Below are 23,637 nucleotides of genomic sequence, written 5' to 3'. Positions count from 1 at the left end.
CCTGTGTGGAAGGTGGCAAGCTCCAGGTGTCCTCAGTGTCACAGACGGAGCCTCTCAGCAGGCCCAGGAGGCACAAGCCAACCAGGATTTCCCCCCTCCTTGCCCATAAATCACCGCCAGCCACACAGCACTTATCTTAAAGAGACATTTCTGGAAAGTTGGCCCCAAACTGCGGCAAACAGATCTGGGTCTTAATCACAGCCGTTTAAGCAAACAATTCTACTTTTGCCTGGAAACGCTAATGGGATCTATGGCTCCTCAGAGTCAAAGCCTGAGTAGATGCATAAATTAATCTCCCACCTGCAAAAGAATGAAGCCAGCTGACTTCACCCAGGAGAAATGAGGTTGGTCAGTGTGGTTTTCTCTTGACCAAAGGGGACAATGCTCTTTATCACTGATGATTTGTCTCTCTTCTTTCTCCCCCTTGGCCTGTGGCAGGTACACATCAAAAGCTACCTAGTGTTCTGCTTGTTCCTTGACATGGTCTCGAAGGTGGCAATTTGGCAGCATTGTCTACATCCTACTGTGCCACTGCTCGGCAGATACAGTCAAAGGATCCTGTTCTCCCTTTAGGTTTTAAAAAGGTTTGTCCACAGAGGGGAGAACCTCCAGAAGCCCAGGCTATGGCTCACCTGGCAGGTGGATGGAAGAGATGGTAGGCAGCACTGTGTCATAAAATACTGGACTGAGACATCTGGATTCTTTAGAATCCATTCTACTAGCTAGCCATACACTCAAGTCACCAAAGATAGCCCCATGTAAAGTTCTTCACCTAGTAAGATGAAGCTAGACACGCCAGTCCTCCTTACTCTACAAAGCTGTCTAAGAATCATGAAATGGGACCTTATGGGCTAGAACCAGAAACACATGTTGAAAACTATGACTCTTAACTATAAGTGTGAACTTTGGAGCCATAAAGAGCAAGGGTGGGATGGCTTCCGACCCGGGCAGGTCCTTTAAACTCTGCGAGCCACACTTGGCTCATCTGTAAATTAGCGGTAACATTTTCTCTGCAGGTTTGTTGTTAAGGAGTTAGGATCCTGTATGAAAACCCCTAACGAAGTACCTGGCATATAGTAGCCAGTAGAAATAATAATACTGATTGTAATAAATGTAATGATTACATTCTATGCAGACGTGTGCTAGTAGGTAAAAAAAAAAAAAAACTCACATTATTCCAATCAGGTCTCAACTTCGCAATAGTTAAAAAACAAACAAAAAAGAAAAAATACTAACCAGAAATTTTTTAAAAAAGCAAAACACTCTCAACATTAGATATCAAGCCTACGGCCAACCCCACGCACCAGCCAGAGCGCACGAGGCCCTTCGTCTCACTCCATCACCACCGCTACCTGCTCTGAAAACTAAGTGCCACCCACATGTTATCACAAGAAAGATTTTAGCCATGAAAACCCAAAAATCTGTTCTTCAACCTGGGAAGTGCACAGCATTTCCTGGACCCAGATCAAAAAGGGCCAGCACACCCGGGCTGCCAGGCCACCAGAAGGGCAGGATTTCCGCGCTGGCGGCCAGTGACCCCATCTGGGAGGACCCTTGCTCTGACTAAAGAGGTGTGAAAATGTGAGCGTTTCCAGTGCAGGGTTTGGATATCCTGGATGACCCTTTCTCGCTGTTTTGTCTCCCACCAGTTATTCCTTTTGAAGCCAAAGAAGACCCAATGGGGACTCTTTAGCACCAGGCCCAGACATCCTTCCTTTCCAATCGAGCTCAGAAACCTGGAGTGGAGAACGGTGCCAAGTGACATTTGGGTTACATCTAACCAATGAGAAATGTCCACTTTCAGGCCCATATGAAGAGTCTCCTTAATACTAAATTTGGAGCATATCTGCAAAGCTCCAAAACAAGCTTTTCCTTCCAACTCCACTCCCTACCTGTGGCCACCCCAACGTGGTCTCCAGGTGGGTGCCCTCCTGAAGAGTCGCGTGGCTCACTGCTTTCCACCCCCATGTTACATCTGTCCCCAAACCCTTTTGCTGCATTTCTTAAAACGTCTTTGGTGAGCATTTCCTCTGCTTCTTTCTTGTCTTACTCCCATGGCTGAGGTCACATGTGCAGACTGCTGAGCCTCCTAGCTGGTCTCCTGGGCATTAGTATTTTCATCTAATCACCTGAATAAATTTTCACTTAGGTGCTTTGGCCAGTCACTTCTCTGTGTCAGACCCTCAGCTGGTCTAGAATCTGCTGCCTAATGGAATCTCGATATAAATCTAGAGGCTCAGACCATTCTTATTCCCCTCTGCTCCCAAACAGCCGATCTCCGCTCTAACAGATAGCTCCATGCTTACTCTTGCCTGTGGCCTCTGGGTTTTTGTGCAGTCTTCTCTTTCCCCATAGAGTGTTGAAAGAGTTTTCCTAAAATGCCAACTCCTGTGTCAGGGAATCTGTGCCCCTGCCTGCAGGTGGTTATGGCTCTAGTACAGACACTTTCTCTGTACTGGGGGTATATCAGGCCCTTTCATAAATCAATTGCCTTTGTTTTTAATTTTTAAAAAGCTATTAAAAGAAGAAAGTAAACCTCGGATAATCTTATTAACATTTCTAAAGTAATATGTACATAATATTATTTAATCTTCTCAACAACCCTGTAAGGTAATAAGTCTGAGATATATGGGTCTGTGTGATGTACATATGTGATACACATATATGCAATATATATGTGTGATATAATATAGTCACCTCTGCATCCATGAGTTACATATCCAAGGATTCAACCAACCGCAGATTGAAAATATTTTTAAGAAAACTGTGTCTGTACTGAATATGTACAGAATTTTTCTTGTCTTTATTCCGTAAATAATATAGTATAACAACTATTTATATAGTGTTTACATTGTATTAGGTATTACGAGTAATCAAGAGATAATTTAAAGTATATAGGAGGATATCTACAGGTTATGTGCAAATACTATACCATTTTCTATCAGGGACTTGAACATCTGAGGATTTTGGTATCTGAGGGGGTCCTGGAACCAATTCTCCATGGAGACCGAGGGACAATTGTACACATACACATAGTGCCTGGGCCTTTCTATGGTCATTTCTTACTTCAGTGATTTGGTAAAAGTACCAAGCCCAATCCATCTTCTGCAGATGATGGGTTGATTCATTAACACTTCCCAAATGACTCTAGAGGCCCAAGAACACAGAGGACCATGTAAAATAAACGGAAAACATGTTTTCATGGTGATTTATCATCACCATGATTGTTTTTAATGAAAACATGCCTGGAAAAATTTTGGAATGTCAAATCCTGAGATGTAGAGGTGGTTTCCTCCCAAAGGGCTACCCTCTCACACTGTCACCATGACTCATAAACAGCCGGGCTTGGAAGCACAGGAAGACATTACTTTTATAGCTGTGTGGTCACCAAGGGCTCCTGAGGAAGGTGGCAGCCTGAGCCCTAGAAGAACTTGGCAGAAACCTGGAGCTGGAACTCACCAGCAAGTAGTTTGACTTCAAAATAAATACATAAATAAAAATCTTTCACAAGACCAAGTGGGCACATCTCTGGCTCTGTTCCCGTCACAGGGTGCAGGAGTGTTGAAGGGGTTGTCAGGATGGGGTGAGGTGATGATGCTCCTGTTCAAGCACAGAAAGGCCAGGCTGGGCTACAGCCCACCTGAGGGATGGAGGGAGGAAGGGAGAGCGGGATTCCACAAGACTGACAAAATGAGGCTGAAACAGAAAAGCAAAGAAAGGGAAGAGAAGGGGAGGGGAGAAGGGGGGAGGGAAGAGGAAAAGATGGCACGGAAGGGAAGAGGAGAGGAGGGGAGGGAGGGAAAACCAGCAGTGGTGTGACCTTCCAACGAGCATTTCAAGACTTAAGTAAACGCAGTCACATTCTCATTCACGCACCTGGTGGCAGGTGCGTCTGGTCACCGCGCACCGTGCAGGGCTCTAACAGACGCCTCTATTCCGACCTCAGTGCAGGCTTGCTCTCTTTGGAAGCCTCGTGTGCCTTTTAGACCACAAGACTGATTAGATCAAGTCACACATGCCGAAAAATGATTTGATCATAATGTGACAGGTTAAGAAGTTTTACCTTCTGGAAAGTTGGTGCTGGGCCAGCAGACCCTTCCCACTGGGAGCTCAGGAGGGGGCAGCTATGATGTGAAAGTGCGAGCTCTTCATCTGCTCACTCATTTATTGAGGGAGAATCTGGGCTTGATGTCAGCTACAGAGATGAAGAGAATTCAAGGGAGCTCGCATCCACGGGGGACGGGGAACGGGAAGTAAATTCATTCCAGGGCTTTGGGACAAATGTGAAATAGAGAAGCATCAATGGCACTGGGAGCCCGGGAAAAGCAGTCAACGGAAGGCCTTGCACGGTGGGAGCCATGTGACTTGAGATGTAAGTAGGAGTCCCCCAGACAGACAAAGGGGGTGATGGGGGCATCCACTATGTGAACGTGAGCAGAGGGGATCAAGTGGAAACACACGGAAGCCCCAGCGAGAGGTGAGCACGTGACTGGCTTCAGCTCCAAGGCAACGGGGAGCCCGTGAAGGGTTTTATGGAGGGAAATGAAGGCATCAGATTTGTGCCTTTGAAACGTAGTGATAGAAGTGGGGGACCAGGTCCCGGGAACACCCAGCCTGAAGACGCACACGGATACCTGTACAGGCTCAGCTCGGAATGGGACTCGAGGGTCAGGGCGCCAGTGGTCACAGCTCTGCACCTGCCCCAGCCCTCCAGCCGGCAGGGTCTTATATTTTCTAGGCCACTTCACTGGAGTTTAGTGGACAAATTGAAGTGGGAGACAGAGGGGAAGGACTTGAGCCTAGTGGTTAAGTTGATCCACGAAATAAAGTGCTGCATGAGAAAACTTGAAAAATAAACGTAGGGAGGCCAAAGGAAAGGACTCTGGGTTGGGAGCAGAGGCTGCTTGCTGGTGGGGGAGGCAGTTGAGGAGAGAGCGCAGGGAGATCTTGGGCACATGAGACACAGTTACAGTGACGAGGGAGGATAGGGGTGTAATGTGCTGCTATGATCCATTTAATGTCATTTGATAGAGCAGAGAATGGAGTTGCTTTGTACTCACTTTTGGCAACGCAACTGCGCCATTTGACTCTGACGCACTTGGAGGCTGAATGGCATGGATTGCAGCATTTAAAAAAGTTGCACCTCACTTAGCAGAATACGTTCCAGCTCTATCCAGGAGTATACAAGAGGTGCTATATCACCATTGTTTCTTAAAGCTGAATAGTACTCCATGGTATACATATACCACATTTTATTAGTGAGGTATCCCAAGAATGGAAAGACAAGCACCACATGTACTCACCATCAAATTGGTATTAACTGATCAACACATAAATGCACATATAAGAATAACATCTATTGGATGTTGGGCAGGGGGGAGGGGGGAGGAGGGAGGAGGGGACGGGTATATGCATACACAAAGAGTGCAATGTTCACCACCCGAAGAATGGACATATTTGAAACTCGGACTTGGGGGAGGGGGAGGGGGGCAGGGGCAACATAAGAAACCTAAACATCTGTACCCCCATAATATGCTGAAATAAAAAAATAAAAAAAAAAGTTGCACCTTATGTCGTTTGATTGGACTTACAGGAGAGAGTGCAGCAACGCGTTTACATACCTGCTCGTCTTTGCCTTAGGGGCTCTTCACTGGCGAGTTCACGTTCGTGGAGAATCTGAAAGAACGTTTGAGAAAATTGTCAATTAATGTTAGAGCAGTATTTTCACTACAGCTTTCTGCTCACACATCCCTAAACGTTGGCCCTGAGCTTAGGGCTGCAGATTTTGGGTTAGCACCGTGTGCTCAATCGATGCTGGGCACTTAGCAACTGGATGGCTGGGAGAACGAAATGGAGTCGCCTCTGTAGCGTGACCTAGGAATTCACTCTGTACAGACCAGTCTCTCGACCCAGGAGCGGAAGAAATCACCATTGAGTTTCTCAGACTTCCTGCGGTCTGAGTCCTGTCAAGAAATATAAATTATAATGTTCTAAATGTGTACTTTCTATCTAAGACTTAAACCCTGAGTCATTCCAGTGACCTTTGAGACAAATCTCATGACCTCTTCTCAGCACCCGGCTTGTCCCCACCTCAATACTTCCGCTGTATTAAGGCTGTTTAACCATTGTTCGTGCTTAGAAATTATTTTTTCCATCTCTAGTCCTTTTTCTTCTGGATGTTTCTCTTGCTGGTTTCTGTGGCAGGGACTAAGAGAGCCAGCTCTAAAGTCAGACTGCGTGGGTACAAGGCTGTGCCACTTACTACGTGGCTCTGTGACCTTGGGGAAGTTACATATCCTCAGTTTTCTTTTCTGTAAAATGGGAATAATACCAACTTCATAGGATTGTTATCAGAACTAAGTGAAATACAATATGGCACATAGTGAGCTCTTAATAAATAGTACAGTGGTTAAAAGCAAGGTCTCTGCAGACATTGAGTTCGAATCCTAGCTCCACCATAAAATGGCTGTGTGACCTTGGGCAAATTACTTAACCTCTCTATGCCTCAGTCCTTACCTATAGTATGGGGATCAATATAGCTTACCTCATGAGGTCGTTGTGAGGATCAAATGATTAATAAATGTAAATGCTGAGAATATTCCGATGACATAGTAAATGCTATTCAGGGATGGGGCGTCACGCTGTTCTGGGGGCGTCATTCACATGGCCCCTCCGTCTGTACACTGCCACCTGGCTCATCTCCGTGAAGCTCACCTCCTTTCCTCAGGTAGCTTTTTTGTTGAAGAACCGGGATTGATCGGCTTTGCTAAGGGGATCGCCACTGGCTCTGCAGCTGGTAACCAAGCCTACCCCTGACCTCCACTGACACGGGTTTCCTCGCTCCCCCTGCCTGCAGGCAGGTTTTCCTGTGAGGCGCTTCCAGGTCCAAACTCCCTTCAAGGCTCAGTAGAGAAGCCTCAGCTCTTTGAAGTCTTCCCAGATAGCCCCTGCCCACAGAGACGCGGCCTGTACCAGGAATTCCACACACCCATGACCACCACGTCAGGCAGAGCTCATTCTGCCATCAGGTTGTCTGCCATTATTTTCTAGTGATCTCACATCATAACAATCACAAACATAATAATTGCTAAGATGTATTCAGCACCCTGTGTCGGGACAACCAAAGAGGTAGGTGCTGTTAGTAGCCACATCTCACTGATGAGAAAGCACAGGCACAGAGAGGTCCAGGAACTTGCCTAACGTCACACAGCCTTCAATGGCAGAGCCAGGATTCATGCCCAGCCAGCCAGGCTCCAAAGCCTGCACTTGGCATTGCGTCATCTTATCAGCACGTGCCCTGGGAAACCGGTCTGTTTCAGGGAGCCAGTCTCTCTTTACCTAGCACTTCTCTCTCTTTATTACCTCCTCCTACCCACTTCTCCTTTTCAATGCATAGTTTCCCTGGCTTGTCTCCCTCCCCTTACTAGGAACAGATCAGATGTCAGCCACTCACAGCCCTCCTGAAGTCTGCATGTTCCCCGCCCTGGTTAGGAGACGCTGGCTGAGGAAGTTTCGGCATCTGTAGGAAGTGAGGAGGGGCTGTGTACCTGACAGTTCATAAACGTTCTTGAAGAAATAAACAGAGGAATGACGGATGGTGACTGGAATTTCAAAAGCCCAGTTGCTGCTTTATTTGCAGAGGTTATTTTAGATACACTTAAATATGCAGGAACTCAAGGTGCAAAGTCAATGTATAGGGCTGGTTCCTGCCCCGTGTCCCCTGGAGAGTACTTTGGCTCTGAGCCCAGGCAGGAGGAAGGTTCTTCCTTGCATTCCTGCCTCCACCCTCCCTAGGGCTTGGAATCGGGGAAGCAGGGGGGGAGGGGGTCACACCAGAAGCTTTCTCTGTTCATATTTCATGGCTGCAGTTAGGGGACTCGGACAGCCCTGGAGAATGTGACCGCCAGCGGTCACCCTTGGGCAGCTCTCCCAGGTTGAGTTTTCATTCTCTGTTTTCCAGTGGGACTAAAGAATGGAAGTCTTGCCATGGTCAGTTGTATGTTAAAATCGAGGTTTATTTCAATTTAATGCAGAGTATTTCAAATCTTTGTGAGAGTTAGGGTCACTTGCCTCCTCTGTCCCCAGTCTGATTTAGTAGGTCTGGGGTGAGGTGCAGGAAGCTGCCTTTTTAACCAGTTTATTCCTCAGTGTGAGGCCACCTTTTGGAAACACTGCTTTTTGACAATTTCTTGAATCTTTATCATGGTCATATGGAACTTTCAGGGCACATCTTCGCAAAGTGCGGCTTCTACAACCCTGTCACCTAAGGCCTCTCTGTTGCCCAGTGAGGATTCACAGCTTCTTGTGAGAATGACCTACTTTTTATTTTAAGCCCTGCAGTCACTGGAGATAATGGAGGAAAAGGCACAGTGACAGCAGTGACGCCCCCGGGGTGTTGGGGTTGGTCATGGGAAATGCCCTTGACCAGCCTAGATTTAAGAAGGTACAAAGAGCTGGCTGCCAGGTCAGGGTACCCGGACTGGAATGGAGCAAATGCTAGAGTCGCACCACAAACTGAATCCCACTGCCCCAGATTCCCACTAGCTGGAAAGGTCAGTCAGTCCCGCTAAGCCTCAGTTTCTTACATTATGAAAAATAATACGTGCCCCGGCACGTCAAGTGTGTGGTGCAGTGTCTGGCAGTGGTGTGCACCTGTGTGTCCTGCAGGCCTGGGGCTCCCTGGACACCAGTCTTGCCATCTTGAGTCCTTGGGGAACTGTGAGACTCCAACACTTGCCCTTTCTCTTAAACTTTGAGAGCCGTTCCTGCCAAGGGTTCTCATGACACTCAGCTGCGAATTCACTCTAGGCAAGAAAACAGAGCTCCAGGTGGACCTGCCACTGCTGGCAGTGTAGCGGGGCCCAGATGAGCCACAGTGGCCAGCTCTGTCTGGAGGGAATTTCCTGACAGCTCGGCTGCAGCGGAAGAGACAAGGTCACCAATTCCAGGAAGCGCCCCACCTGTCGGGCGTGATGACTTTACAAATAATTGTAGTGGTGATGGGCCGGGTGGCCTGGAGCGGGGATGGGCGATCCGTTAGGAACAGGCTGGCAAACAGGGTGGTCACCAAAGGCCCCGGCTGTCCCAAATCTCACCCCTACTCACCAGGGCCCTGCCACACACTCCTCTGTTTCCTGACCTGGAACCTGAAATTTCACATCTTTGCTTCTGTGTTAGATAATTGAGCAAGAGTCCTGTTACAATGTCTCCTCTCATAAGCATATTAAGATGGATTTATTTGTACTAGAATATTAAAAGTAACCACAAATTCATAAGCACTTGGGATCTATGCTAGACACTGTGCTAAAACTTACATGTATGAGAATGTTCCATCCTCACAACAAAGGGATAAAGGAGATACTATTTATTCTCATTTTATGAAGAGGAAATAGGGTCAGGGAGATGAAGAAACCTGAAAAGGTTTCCAGAGCTAGTGAGGATCAGAGGCAGGCTTCAAATAAGGCCTGATGCCAAAGTTGAGAGTGCGCAGCCGGCTACTCCGAGAGTGGCCACTGGAGCAGGGGCCAGGGCAGCCTGTCAGCAAGCCAACCTCTCAGCCCCACCCAGGCTCACAGAGCTGAAATCTGCATTTTAAGAAGGTCCCTGGGTGGACCCATGCTCACACTGAAGTTTGCGAAGCACCGGGCTACATCACCACACTTTAAAACCCCATTACCCCTTAATTGTATATTCATGTTCAGCAGAATTATTCAGAATAGCCAAGAGGTGGAAGCAAGCCAGGTGTCCTTCGATGGGTGAATGAACAAATGGACTGTGGCACGTACATACAATGAACATTATTCGGCCTTGAAAAGGAAGGAAATTCTGACACAGACTACAACATGGATGAACCTTGGGGACAATACGCTAAGTGAAATAAGCCAGACACAAAAAGGCAAAGACTGCATGATTCCACGTACTTGAAGTATCTAGAATTGTCAAATCATGGACACAGGAAGTGGAGAGGTGGTTGCCAGGGGCTGGGGGGAGGGGAAAACAGGAAGTTGTTTTTAATGGGAGTAGAGTTTCAGTTTGCAAGATGAAACAATTCCGGAGATTAGTTGAACGACAATGTGAATATACTTAATAGTACTGAACTGTGTACTTTAAAATGGTTTAAGATGTTAAATTTATGTACGTATTTTTACCATAATTTTTAAAGACAGCCTGTCACCACATGTTGCACTTCAGAGAGCAGGTCAGCCATGGAAGTGGCTGGCAGCTTAGGGCAGCATAAGCCCATCAGGCAGGCTCCAGTGCACCTTCCCAACGGGGTCCTCAGCCTTTGGGTTGTATGAAGATATTACACCTTGAAGGGTAGATCTATGGAGGAAAATTGGGTCATTTGCAGTAGGGGGTAGAAGCTTCCAGGAGGATGAAGTTCACATTCCACCAGCAGCCCTAAGAGGTCACTGGTTTGTCCCCTGTGCCACTATGAGGGCAGACCTGGCATGGTGGGAAGGCAGAGCTGCAGCCAAGAGCACTAAGAAACTCCGAAACATAGGCAAATCTAACCCCATCACTGAGATCACCTCCAGCTCAGGCGTTCGCCCCACATGCCATGGATAGACAAAGCTCTGCACTGACCACGAGAAGTGAATTCATAAGAAGTGTAAATATTTCCCTCCTCTATTTATATGAGCAGATTGCTACATACGATAGTACGGGTTGTAGCCCGCACACTGGAGTTTGGAAGAGGAGACACACCATGTGTCCCCTCAAGTCATGAGAGAAAGAAAAAGACAAAGATAACCTAGGCCAAACAATGAAAGACTCAAAAATGGAAAGAGGAAGGAAGTGCACAATAGAGAAACAAAATCCTAAAGGATCAAGCATTTTAAAAATGATATCAAATGTGAATAAATTATACTCCCCCAATATGCTCAGATTTGGTTTAAAAGAAAAAAACCTCAACACATGTTGTTTACAAGAGAATCGTTAAAGCAAAGTCGTATATAAAGGCTAAACAAAAAATAAAGGGCCAAGATCAGGCAAACACAAATACAAAAGCAGAATTGACAGTTGAAATAGACAACAAAGACTTAAAACATACCAAGTAGGACAAAGAGAGACATTTTATAATGCAAAAAATGTACCAATGAAGCTCTAGCAACAGCGACTGACTAAAAAAAAATAGATCTAAAATATGGGAAATGAAACAAAAGTAGAAAAAATACTATTACAATGGGATAAATAATAATAGCAAACATAATTATTTAGCATTTATGATGAGCCAGACACTGTTCTAAGGCATCTTATAAATATGAGCTAATGCAATTTTCCTAACAATCATAGGAAATCAGTATTACGATCATCATTTTACAGATGAAGAAACTGAGACAGAGAGAATTGTGTCAGTCTCCTAAGATTTCCCAACCAGTAAATATCCTGTCTCTGGTGCATGGAGACCCTAAGTAAGGAATAACCCAATAATTCCCATGAGGAGGAGGGGAGTACTTAGCACTTCCTTTACTTAAGCTGAACTCCCATTGACTTTCCAAAGACAAACCGGCTAGATAATTTGTCAGCAAAGGCTTAGATGATGTCTAGGATCTGTTCAGCTTTATCAAGCAATGATTGTGATACACACACACATAGATAGACGTCTTTCGTCTAGCCTGGTCCAGTTAAAATGAATCCTTTGAGAACATACATTCTGCTCAATGCTTCAAACCTGCTATGCTGTCATTGTTAACTCTCTTACAGAGTGGAAGCCTCAGGCCTAGATGTTGCAACTTAGCTAAGGAGGGAAGCCTGGGAGGTCTCTTTCACTGATTTCAGAGTCTGGTAAGTTGTAGCCCAGTAAATACACTGAGGTCTGTTTATATTCACTCCCTCCCCATCATTTGCAATATTTTCTTAAATGTTGCAATTAGGGGATTCTTCCCCTAAAAATTTTTGCTCCCTAAAATTTTTTTAAGAACCATTTTCCATCAGCGACACTCCCAGGAAATCAGAGAAAATGTGACAGGAACAATGATAGCAGACATGGATTTACTCACCAAAGGATGAACAATGGCTTCTAAATTCAAGTTCAATGTAGCTTGGGAAGAATAAATCACAATAAGCATGAAGCACAAAGTGGCTCTCCTTGGGGATTTCATTTCTTCAAGTTTGAGTGGCTTTGTCTGAAATGGAAATACGATGGCTTAGTGATAGAGCAATTTATTTATTAAACAGGGAAAGAACTAGCAAGCCCTGTCTTGAAGGTCACACTGCACAAGGACCTTTTCAACAGAGAGGGGACGGGAAGGAGGAGCTAGAGGAACTTGAGAGAGCAATCTCCACCCCAGACCCCTGAGAAATGGTGAGGAGGGTGAGGATGGGACCTGTAACAGTACAAAGGTAGCAGGTGTCTGGTACCTTTCCTATATACACGGAGAAGGAGAGAGAAGGAAAGAGAAGGGAGAATAAAGAGAGGGAAAACAAGAAACGGGGGAAGACTACTCAGGAAGTTTAACATTGTGATCCAGTACACATAACACATGAACCAAAGGATTCAGAGAACACTCTTCACTTTTGTGACATACGATGTACTTTGACATTTTCAATTCTATTATATCCTATCTTACCCTATTTTTTCTTTTAATTCTGGTAGCAACCCACTAAATTGACTTCATGACTCATTAGAATGAAAACTTCTGGACTTATTCCTAAAAATATAAGTTGTATTTTATAGTACTTCATATTATAAGGCATAATATAGAATATTAATATCATGATATATCCCATCTTATGTATTGATTTTTGAAAACTATCTCTTTGTAATGCTGGTGATGAAAATGAAGCTTTTCGGTGACCAGATTAATCGTTATTGTATTTAAGAATTAGAGTATCACATGGAATAATCCCAACCCTACTAGGGCTTGGGACAAAGACAATCTGTTTTGTGCACACTCCTTTCCTTACTGGTTTTTCTATGCCCATGTCTTGTTTCGAAAAGAACACAAGAAAACAGGCAGAAGATACGGGTTAGGATCCCGGATCACTATAAACCAACTGTGTACTTATGTAAGTCACTCGTCTTCTCTGAGTCCAAGTTTGTCCGTCTGTAAGATGAGGATAAATATACCTCCCCTAATTCTCTTATAGAGTATTCTGAGGCTTAAATGAGATGAAAAGCCATGAAGAGCTCCAGAGATGCAGGCCACAGTGATTATTACTTTGATCCTCAGTGGATTCCAGAGGGCGGCCATCAGGAAGGGCAGGATTTGGCAGCAGTGTTGCAGCCAGTGCCAGTGAGTTGTGGCCAGGATAACACACTGATGATGGCCCAGATGTACATGCCAAGGAAAATTGTATTTCAATCACTAGCTGCCAGCTGCCACCTTTCCCTCTTCTCCAGTGGAAAATGGAAAACTGACCCAATTTGCAAATCTGGCAATCAAATACATTTTTAAATCATGCAACTCAATGGTTTTGGGGAAATGCTTTGCAATTTAGGTTGTGGGAATAGATGTTTCAGCTATAGGGAAAACACAGCAATGCATTCCTTAGTTCTCTGTTAAAGGTTTTCCCTCCCTTATTAAAAGAGAGTGGGCTTTTGTGTTCCCAAATGATCAGGTCTGGCCCTTTTGTGTGGGACATTGGCCAATACTGTCCCCATCTCCCCAAATTCCCTCCTGTTCTGAGATAGTTCTTGATAAAATTAGCATTCTTATCTCTGTTGACTCATTTGTTGAACACCTCCCCCCAAAAAAATCACAGGTCAAAAGAAATAGAGATGTTGGGAGGACCCCACTGTGGCGGGGAGTGGGGGGTGTTCTCTGGATGCAGAGCAATGATTCGCAGTGTCAGTTACACAGCAAAGGGGAGGGGTTCTCCCCTTAAAAGAAAGGAGAACGCCACCACTTTGGGGGAAAGGCAATATTCAAAATATTTTACCTACTATTTTACAATAGTATGACATGGGCCTGACCAATGAGAACAGTAAAGTGAAGTGAAGGGAAGTGAAATGAAGATCACTTCAGCTTTTGGGGGTTGCTGCCACATTTGGGGAGAGATCTGAAGACAAATTTTCCTTACTTACATCAGTAATCTTGCCTAAATCCTGCAGCTCACAGGTGTTCTCACCTGTAAAGAAGTCAGGGGAGACTACTGAACTTGTCTAATGGGGAAAAAATCCTCCTATTCATCCAGTTAAAAATATTGAGTGGCCTCCCACATTCAAGGCAATGTGTCTTCAGCAGGGCCCCTTTAATTTTAAGTGTCCTAGAAGTTCATATTCATCCTGAAATTCCTGGAGTGAAGGGCAGACAAAACTGAGAGAAACAGAAGCAGAGAGAGAAAGAAAATTATCAGATGTCATTCCCTATCTCTTTCAAATTAAATCCTGGACACTTTCCACTAAAACTCACCAACCTGTGTGAACCAGCTGTTTCTTAGAAAAAGCTGGGAAATATGACCTAATCCTCAGTATTAACCACTGTGGCTCTGAGCAACTTCCTGGTCTCCTCTGACTCTATTTTCCTGTCTGTGAGCTTAGAAGACAGAGGGAGGAAAAGAAAGCACCTCCTGACATCATATGCCAGGAATATGTCCTTGGGGTTCTCAGCAGCACAGCATTTGCAGGATGAAGGGTCTGGGTCCCTCGAAGTGGTCAGTAATGACATTCTTTTGCAGAGGGATTATGCACCAGGCACTTTCGTTGTGAAAGTGGCTTGTTCTTCCAACTCTTAGAAACAACCAATGCTTAAGACCAACTCCTCTTCTAGAAGTGCTTCATCAGCCCTGACCCGCCCCGATTTTATTTGGGGTGGGGAGGTGGCGGGGAGAGAAGAAAGAAAACAGGCTTGTGTGCCTTGCACGGTTTGAAGCATGGCTTTCTGTCTTCTCCTCTCTGCCCCATCTCTGCACAGATGCAAGATGATCTTCCTGAAGCTCTTGTTTCGTGATACTGCCTGCTGGGTCCCTCATTGCTCTCAGAATAAAGGCAATCACTTTCACCGGTCCTCAAAGCTCTCTAAGACCTGTATTTTATTCTTGAGAGTAAGCATATGTAACAAGCACCTACAATATTTTCATGACCAAAGTTGGTTGCTTTTTCATAATCTAAAATAGTGTAAGGAATTTTCCAGTGCTCATTCAAAAGTAAAAACACAAAAACCAACCTTTAAGAATTAATCTTCAGAGTGGAGAGGTAATTACTGTCAAACTATTTTTCAGTGTTTGGCAAAACCAAAATAATCCTGCCATTTATTTGGTTTGTTACGCTCCATCTTTTCCTGTTCTGGCCCTAGCACAATCACTGCACATTTAAATTCTACCCATCCTTCAATGCCCAGGCAAAAGGCTACCTCCCAGATGGAGGTTCCTTGGTCTGTTCAGTTATAAATAGTCCTTACTTCCTCCTGAATATCTACATACAGTTAACATAGGTCCTTAGCCTTCCTGCTTGTACTATATTTATTGTTGTAAATTATATAGTCAAGGAAGTCAAAGAAGACAACGAAGCCAAGATGACTGGGAATGAGACCAGAGAGGCAGGAGGGAAACAAAGCTAGTAGAGAATGGTGGAAGACAGGGAGGGCCAAGTTTCAAGGAGGGTGTAGGGGACTATGTCCGATGGTGCTGAGAGGACTATTACAGAAGGGACTGAGCCTGCTCATCAGATTTGGAGGCATGATATGCTCTTAGCCAGGGGGTGTCTCATTAGGGTGGTTGGGGTGGAAATCATATTGGGTAGAGTTATAGTGTGTGTGGGGTGAGCACTTGGACACGGTGAGCACTTGAAACTCAAGAAATTTGGTTGCACAGTGGAGGAGAGGGAGTAGAGTTTCTTCCCACATGTAAGCTGGTTGGCTTTCATATCCCACCCAGCAGGTGACGTGATATGCATGACTTTCACTTCAGGAAAGGAGCTGACTGTGCTACATACTAGGACACCATCAAGGGAATCCTCGCCTCTTATTAACCTTGGCTTGTGGCCGGCTAGCCTTTGAGAGAAGCCAAGGGCATATCCCCTTACACACCCCCTCATGTTCTGGGGTACAGACTATGTCCAGGCAGCCCTTTTAAAACATGTGCTTATTCAAATAAAGATTTGGTGAGAGGCTCAAAACAGAGGAGCACATATACCATTCTATTACTAGAGAATAATTCAAGGCAGAATTCCTCTTCACAGTGGATAATGAACAATAATACCAAATTTCAGGAGGACCGCCATTGCAGATATTACTGTGATTATTACCCTTTGCACCTCTCCATGAGACACGAAGTTGCCGCCATGAGGATGGGCTGTCATCAATAACCTGCCTCCCGAATTGCAGAAGTACAGATTAAAAGTCCTCCAGTGTGACTTTAAGAGCCTGCCTTCAAAGATCTGTATTTTCAGCTGCAGAGGTGGTTAAGACTTATCTTTGCTGACCTTATTTAATTAGATGATTCATCTCTTGCACATGCAGAACCATAAGCTAAATATTTATTTAACACAAACAGGAGACACAATACCAATCAAAGAACTGCCTTGAAGAAATTTTTTCTTTTCTATTTCACTTTCCTTTGCCTTGAAATCAGGTCCTGCAGCAGCATTGTGTCAGGGCAGCCCGGTGCTATCAGATTACAGAGGAACATTTGTTTGTACACAATGGGGTCAAGTTTTCCAAAACACACCGCACATGTGGGCAGTGTTGATAACCTTTTATCCTTCTTTCCTTGTTGTAAGCTGCTGGCAGGTTTTAACCTTTAAGCAAGAGATTGCCATCTTTGTGAAAACATCGAGTTCCTAACTCTGCTCTTATCTGATCTATCTTGCATTAATTTACCACATGGAGGGGGTTCCCTAAACCCTGGCAAAACAATGGGGGGTGGGGAGAATGTGGACGGGGTTGGAGGGGTGGGGAGTGCATTCCAGTTGCAGATGGAGGGTGGCCCTGTGGCTGGCTGCAGGACTGGATTGAGCATCAGAGGGTCTGGAGTGGGTTTAAGCCTTACGGTTCTGTGGTTCTACACTTATTAGGTGAGATCTAAAATAATACTGGAATATTTTACTACTACTACTTCTACCAATGAACCAATCAGAACAATCTCTGACCTCTGCAGGAGCAGGGGCCCGGGGGTCTCCTGGGCCAGATATTAGTGATGCATTGCTGGACAGTAGGGAGGTCTCCAAGGATCCTGTGGGAGGGGCTGGTGGCTGAGGCAGAGGTGGGGAGGGGGTCTTGGGGCAGGTGTTATTTACCGCGTGGTTTAAAGCATGCCAACTTCTTAGCAACCGGCAGGGCCGTTTCGGCCTTCTGCAGTTCCTCCCTTTACAGCCTTGTCCACTCCATCTCTCTGAGACCAGGCTTTGCTGTCCTTGGCCAGTGACTTCTAAATTTTCATTTCCCTCTCTCGGGATTTTGTTAGATTTGAACAATACTGTGTGTGCTACTTACTCAAAATGAGAAAGCGTTACTTCACCTCCCTCCCTGCAAAAATGCAGTCCCCTGAGAAGCCCTTGCTATTTCTAGATTTCCTCCATCTGGACAGTCTGACTTTAGCCCTCACCTATTATGAAAAGCACTTTACAGAGGCAAACCCACAGCATTTTCCCAGTCCTTCTTCCTGGCTTCCTGTCGTACCTGCTGCCCGCCTTCATTCATTTCTCGCCGCCTCCCCTGCGGGCTCCCTCACCCCTTCCCAGCTGGTTCTCTCGGTTCCACGTTGGGTGTTCGCTCCGCTCCTCCTCCTCCTGTGACCCCATCCCCAGCACCCTGCAACCGCCTCACTGTGAGCCCTGCCAGGTACCTCTCCTCGTCCTCGGCTTTTCTCTGGACACTCTGCCTCTTAGGGAGCTCGCCCGCTCCCACAGTTCTAATGACCAATTTGTGTGAGAGTTCCCAAAACTGCATTTCACCCTGACCTCTTTGCCAGATATTGGGCATATCTTTCCAACTATACTATTTCCACTGTGTCTAAATGCATCTCATCTAAAACTGAACTTGTCTTCTCTCCCACTTCTGTCTCTTCCCAGATCTGCCAAATGCCGGCTCCATTCTCTAGTTTCCCAGGCTCATAACGCCACAGGTGTTCTTAGACACGAGCAGTGGGGACAGGGGCAGAAGCAACAATTCGACCATTACCAAGTCCTGTTAATGACCTGCTGCTGATGCACCCAGAGCCACTTCATCAATTTGGACATTATCATCTGACATCTGTATGGTTGCCGTAATCTCCTGAATAAGCCCTCTCCCTCCTTTCTTCCTTGACCAATTATCCAACACTACAGCAGCAGCTGATTTATTCTTTTAGGACACTGTTTTTCCTGGATTCCGCTATATCGTATTTAAATGCTTTAAACATTCTCAAGTGCCCAGAGGATATTTAGGCTAATTCACCTGGCAAGCATCATCGCCATAACCTAATGTAATAACCTTTGCCAATTTTTCTTCCCTAACACTTGGATGTAGAATAAACTGATCCACTCACAAGCATTTACTGTACCTTCTTTTGCAAATTATGTCATAAATATTAACAGTAAGTATTGGTGGAATGAATTGCTACCTCTCAGCTTCTTCTCACACTATTCTTGGCAACTGAAATACTTGATTCCTCCTTTCTGAGCTTTACTCATCATTTCATGTCTTGCTTATTATCTAGTAACAACAATTGCCATGATTTATCAAGCACTCGCTATACGTCAGGCATTAGGCTAAGCACCAAGCATACATTAGGCTCATTTATTCTTTATAATCCTGTATTGTGAGAACTATCATCGTCTCCATTTTATGGAGGAAGAAACTGAGGCTTGGGTAAATAGAGGTTGCATAGCAAATGGCCAAGTTTGCCACCCAAGTCTGAACTCTAACCTTTATAGCATACTGCCTCTTTTCTTATCTTCCCCAGAGATACATCTGTCTCCTGAATACTCTGAATTCCCTCCTCAGCTGCTCATCTGGCCCTGCCAGGTGGATCATTTTGCAGCACTGTGTGGTTTTTGTAGCCTAGCATGGGAATCAGGCATATGGACTCTGACGTCAGACTGCCTGAGATGGAATCCCAACTCCACTACTTGCTAGCTTTTTGCCTCAGGCAATTTACCTAACTTTGTGTATTCCCTCTGCTATAAAATGGGAATTATAATAGCACCTGAGGCATAGGATTATTGAAATGACCAAATGAATTAATGATCTTTATAAAGCACTGAGCATGGTGCCTGGCATGCCGTAAGTACTCAGTAAATAGTACCTATTAAAATTCTCGATGCCTATACCTTGCTTCCCATTAAGAGCATAACAGGGAAAAGATTCTCTACCTTTGTAATTCCACAGCATTTAGCAGATCTGTCCAGCATGGGAGACTCCACTGATCTGTGATTTTAAAGATTTCACTTTTGTGATTATCTTTCAGGATATAGGCAAGATTCCATTTATTTTAGCCATCCTGATCAGAGCTATACAACGTGAACTGAAATACTGAGCTGGTAAATAACTCGTGAATTCATGGTTCGCCCAGAGCCAATGCATCTATTTCACTCAACAAGCCTTACTGGAGCACCTACTCTGCAGGAACTCACAGATACTGGGGAAACGGAGATAAATACCAAACAGCCTCTCCAAGCGCTCTCTATGAAGAAAACAAACATTACACCCACAAGGTACTAACTCGAACTATATCAAGAAACATCAAAGGGGAAAAAGCTGCAGGAGCACATTTTATGATTAAAAAACAGCCCCGACTTATTGTCTATCTATATTTAGTTCAACCCAAAAAGTGGCAGATCATGCAAAAGATAATTAGTATTCCTTTTTCTTGGGATTGGAATACAAAAATGATAAAATGACCTTGAGTAAATGTATGACCCCATAGTCCTCTGGCATCGGAAGACCACATCCTGTTTACCTAGCATGTTTAATCGGATTGTGTAAAATCCTCAAGCAACAGGGAGCCCATGTATCTGCAGTGAAGTCAGGGGGGCCGTTCCAATTTAGGCTGGAAAGGCAGCACCGGACACCTCCTCTTCATTCTCACATGCAGATGCACCTGTGCTTCTGATAAACAGCAGCAGCTAGAATTCTAATGCCTGATGCTCGCCACTGCTGCTACTTCCGGCCCCAATTTCTCAGAGTATTGCTTCTGCTTCGCAGTTTAGCCACTATATCTCTAATAGCCAAGATTCAGTGATTCTCAGCATCAGCTTTATAATAGAATCACTTTGGAAGTTAAAAAAAAAAATACCAGGCCCCTTCCCCAGAGATTCTGATTCAGTTGTTCTAGCAAAGTGTGGTGGACATTGTTTTCTTTTTGTTAGAGCTCCTGGGGTGATACTAATGGACAGCAGGTGTTAGAATCTGCTAATATCTGGACCAGGCCATAGTTTGGTCTACCTTCAAAATCAAAGCAAAACATCCACCATGTGGTTACAAAGCTGACAGAGTCCGGCCAATCACATTAATTCTCTATGCCACACGGCTTTTATCCTCACACTGCTGACTGAGAATGGGGCTGAAAAGCCAGCGAGCTGAGTTTCTTCTCATCTCAGTGATGAGAAAAGATCCTTCACACAAAAAGATTCATTGCATGATGCTAGGCAAATAAATTAACCTCTGAACCTCTCATTTTTGTATTCTATAAACTAAGAATAAGATACCTGCTTTAGCTGCAACATGGAGAAAGAAGAGATACGAAAGTCTTTAGAAAACTAACAAGTTGCATATCCATATAAGAGATTGAATTTATAATATGTAGAGGAGATGGATTAGCCTTATCAACCAGAGTAGGTGGCAATCCATGGAACACTTTTAACTGCTTAAAAATGCCCCAAGTACCACGCGGCACAGTAAAGGATATTACTGTGTTGTAGTCATTAAAACCATACTCAGTGAGCGCTTTTAGTCTACAGGGTCTCAAGGGAAGTCTGTCATGTGGCCGATACTGTGCAGTAGAGTGGAATTATTAATTAGATTACCCAGGGATTTGGAGAAGGGAGAAAAGCAGGCAAATTTAACAGGATGGTTCACTACAGAATGTCAAAAATCAGCAGTACCTACTGGCCTTCTAGTTTTGGGTGGAGAAACCTTGAAAAGGGTAAAAAAACATTACAAAATAGCAACTGAAAATGTTTTGTAATTACTCTTGGGTTTGACATTGCTAATTGCACCTTCTTTCCAAAGCCTCTCTCCATGACCCATATTAACTTGTTCATAGTGATTTTTTTCTTTGTCACATCTCTCCTAACGATGTATGGGGGAAGGGGGATGAGGCCACATTTTTACAGAAGACTAAAAGAGATAGAAATCTGTTAAATGCATTTTTTATCCATCGATTAAAAAAGGAATCTCTCCCACCCTCGCCCCATCTTCTCTGGGCCAACTACTTTAGCTAGGTAGCTAGCTATTATCTGTTTTATATCTATCTGGTTAATTTCATTTTATTTTAGTTTCCCTCGTTTAATTTCCAGAACTAGGCTACCTCTGATGGCCACCAAGGGAAAAGTCCAGACCACGAATTGACAAATCTAGAGTTTAATCCTTGGGAGGTTGTTATTAATATTAATATTAATTGTGAAAGCCACAACTAACACAAAAATAGTAACAGCAAAAATGAGCAAAACTGTTTCAGACTTTTCTAAGTATTTAAAGAGCTATTCATGTTCCCTGTGTATCATTTCATCCATTCACCGAGAGTGAGGGGTTGTTAAGCATCATTCCGTGAATCTGACAATGAGAATCTATTGTACTCATGCGCCCGGCTTGTACTAAGAGCTGGGAAGAGCAGAAAATAAAGCCTTTAACCAGTAACACAGCAAACTACTGACAGGACAATCTTTGGAGAGGGGAAAAAAGTGTATACGGGGAGTACAGGGCTTGAAAACCTAATAGACATGCTTTTACGGTAAGAATATATTCATGTATTATTTGTGCAATTCAAAAATCTTAAAAACCAACTACATTAGCCCTTTATGAAAGGAAAAACAGAGCTATAGTGGAGCAGCATGATGGAAGCAAGCCACACATCACAGAGCTATTCATCCTTTCTAAGTGCTCAGAACAAGTCTGCCCGGCTCTGAAGCCCCGACACTCTTCTGGAAGGACAGACGTCCTTCCTGGTGCAGAATACAGACTCCTTTCCCCTCATTCATGGGTGAGAGGTTGCAGCTTGCGTCTTACATTTCAGAGGTCACCCCTGGCCCTTGCAGGACTGTCGGAGAGCGGAGAGACCACCCCAGTCCCCCTGCTTCTCGGGTGCAACTGCCCCTTCCTCAGCACAACCGCAACAATGGCGCCTGCCCGGGGAAAGGCTCATGGCCGGGCAGCGAGGTGGTAGTTCATGAACGCTCTGGTTCTTATAGTATTTTCTGGTTCAGGGATGCGAGAATTCACTTTGTAAAGAAAAAAACCCCTCTATGATAAAGAAAATCCTGAAGGATCCCAGCTAGTTGCCTGATACTCAATCTCCGTTAACATGGTCTCATCAGCTTGACCAACAGCACAATGCTCTTGATCTTCCCAACAAACATGCCACGGCCATACAAAAGGAAATCAGGCAAAGAAGATCACAAGTGGAAGACGCCTTAAGAGAAGTGACTTAGACGCCCCTGAGATCTTGCCACAAAGGGAGACAGACCACAGTCGGAGAAATGCCTGTTACCTGTTCGGCACCCTCGTCCCCAGGCTGGCTCCTGCTCTGATCAGATGCCTCCAAGCTCCCCAGTTTCCACTATGGGGCCATTTGCCCCGCAGACTCCAGGAGGCTTCACGCCTGGTGGAGGGACAGACGAGCAGGACTCATTTCGAGCTTTCAGGCAGGACGGGCAGCTCTGTGCCCACGCTCAGCCTTGCCAGGGCCTCCCCAGCTGCGATCTTCTGCGCCTCACAGAGTCATCCCTGAGAGCCTTGCTGCTGTTTTAAAAACAAGAAGTGATTTCCTGGTCCTCTTCCCCTGATGGCGTGTGCAATTTCCCTCACGCCCATGGGAAGTCCTTCAAATCCTTCTTATCTGGAAACCTCTCCACCAAGTGGACGGACTTGTTTGGCCAATGCCCTAGTTTTTGCTTTCCTTTCACTAAAGAAAAAAAATCAGAGAAATGAAACCAGAGCAAACCAAAAATGGGTTAGAGCTGATGAGTGGTATAGGATGCCTGGTTGAAACCTTTATAAGATGACCACTAACTTAGACTGTGATTTCAGAGTGGAAGGAAAATTAAGATTATCAACCAGTTCATGTCTTTAGCAATGCTACGAAGTCAGAGAATAGAAGAATCTCCAGACGATGAGAGACCTGAAGAATCCTTTAGTCCTGACCCTGGGCTTTAGGGAGGGATGTACTTCAAATATGCCACATTAGAGGGATGTCTGGTTCTCCTGGGTTTCCAGAGAAACTCTGCGAATATTTGTGCATTGAACTATAAATTTGGTGATACTTAAAATATCATCTTGACAACACTGATATTTAAAGGTAAGGAGATATATGGTAAAGACCCAGTTGGCAGGCTGCAGTCAGGTTGTTGGGTTTAAAGAGGAATTATAATCAGAGTATTTGAGCTGGAAGTGACCCTTCCCATCCTCATTTTACAAGTGAGGCAACTGAGGCCTGAGGAGAAACAGTGACCTGCCCAAGGTCAGAATATAGATGGGAAGTAAAAGATTGTCATCCAATTGCTCTTAAGCTTTTGTATGGGGAATGCTGCTGCTCAGTTACCTCCCTGGAGCTCTGCCC

At 44.8% G+C, this 23,637-nt stretch overlaps 1 protein-coding gene across 4 annotated transcripts in view; it reads right to left on the bottom strand.

Moving 5' to 3' along the window:
* The window catches only part of ADGRF5 (adhesion G protein-coupled receptor F5), a 65,028-nt gene extending 42,246 nt beyond the window's left edge, over positions 1–22,782 (bottom strand). For 3 of the 4 annotated variants that reach the window (XM_012664679.1, XM_012664681.1, XM_012664680.1), the window contains exons 1-2: positions 12,003–12,104; positions 5,622–5,676 (exon numbers count right to left, since the gene is read on the bottom strand). In XM_012664679.1, coding sequence (XP_012520133.1) covers positions 5,622–5,676; positions 12,003–12,104 — 157 coding nt within the window. Of the gene's footprint in view, positions 1–5,621; positions 5,677–12,002; positions 12,129–22,569 lie in introns of those variants that run through there. The other variant, XM_012664682.1, reaches the window with a different exon arrangement.
* Between the last annotated feature and the right edge of the window lie 855 nt (positions 22,783–23,637).

This window comes from Propithecus coquereli, unplaced genomic scaffold, assembly GCF_000956105.1.
Source record: "Propithecus coquereli isolate 6110/MARCELLA unplaced genomic scaffold, Pcoq_1.0 Scaffold90, whole genome shotgun sequence".
Classification (NCBI taxonomy): Eukaryota; Metazoa; Chordata; class Mammalia; order Primates; family Indriidae; genus Propithecus; species Propithecus coquereli.
The sequence above is the reverse complement of the archived record's forward strand: the minus strand, read 5'-3'. Positions and strand labels throughout refer to the sequence as shown.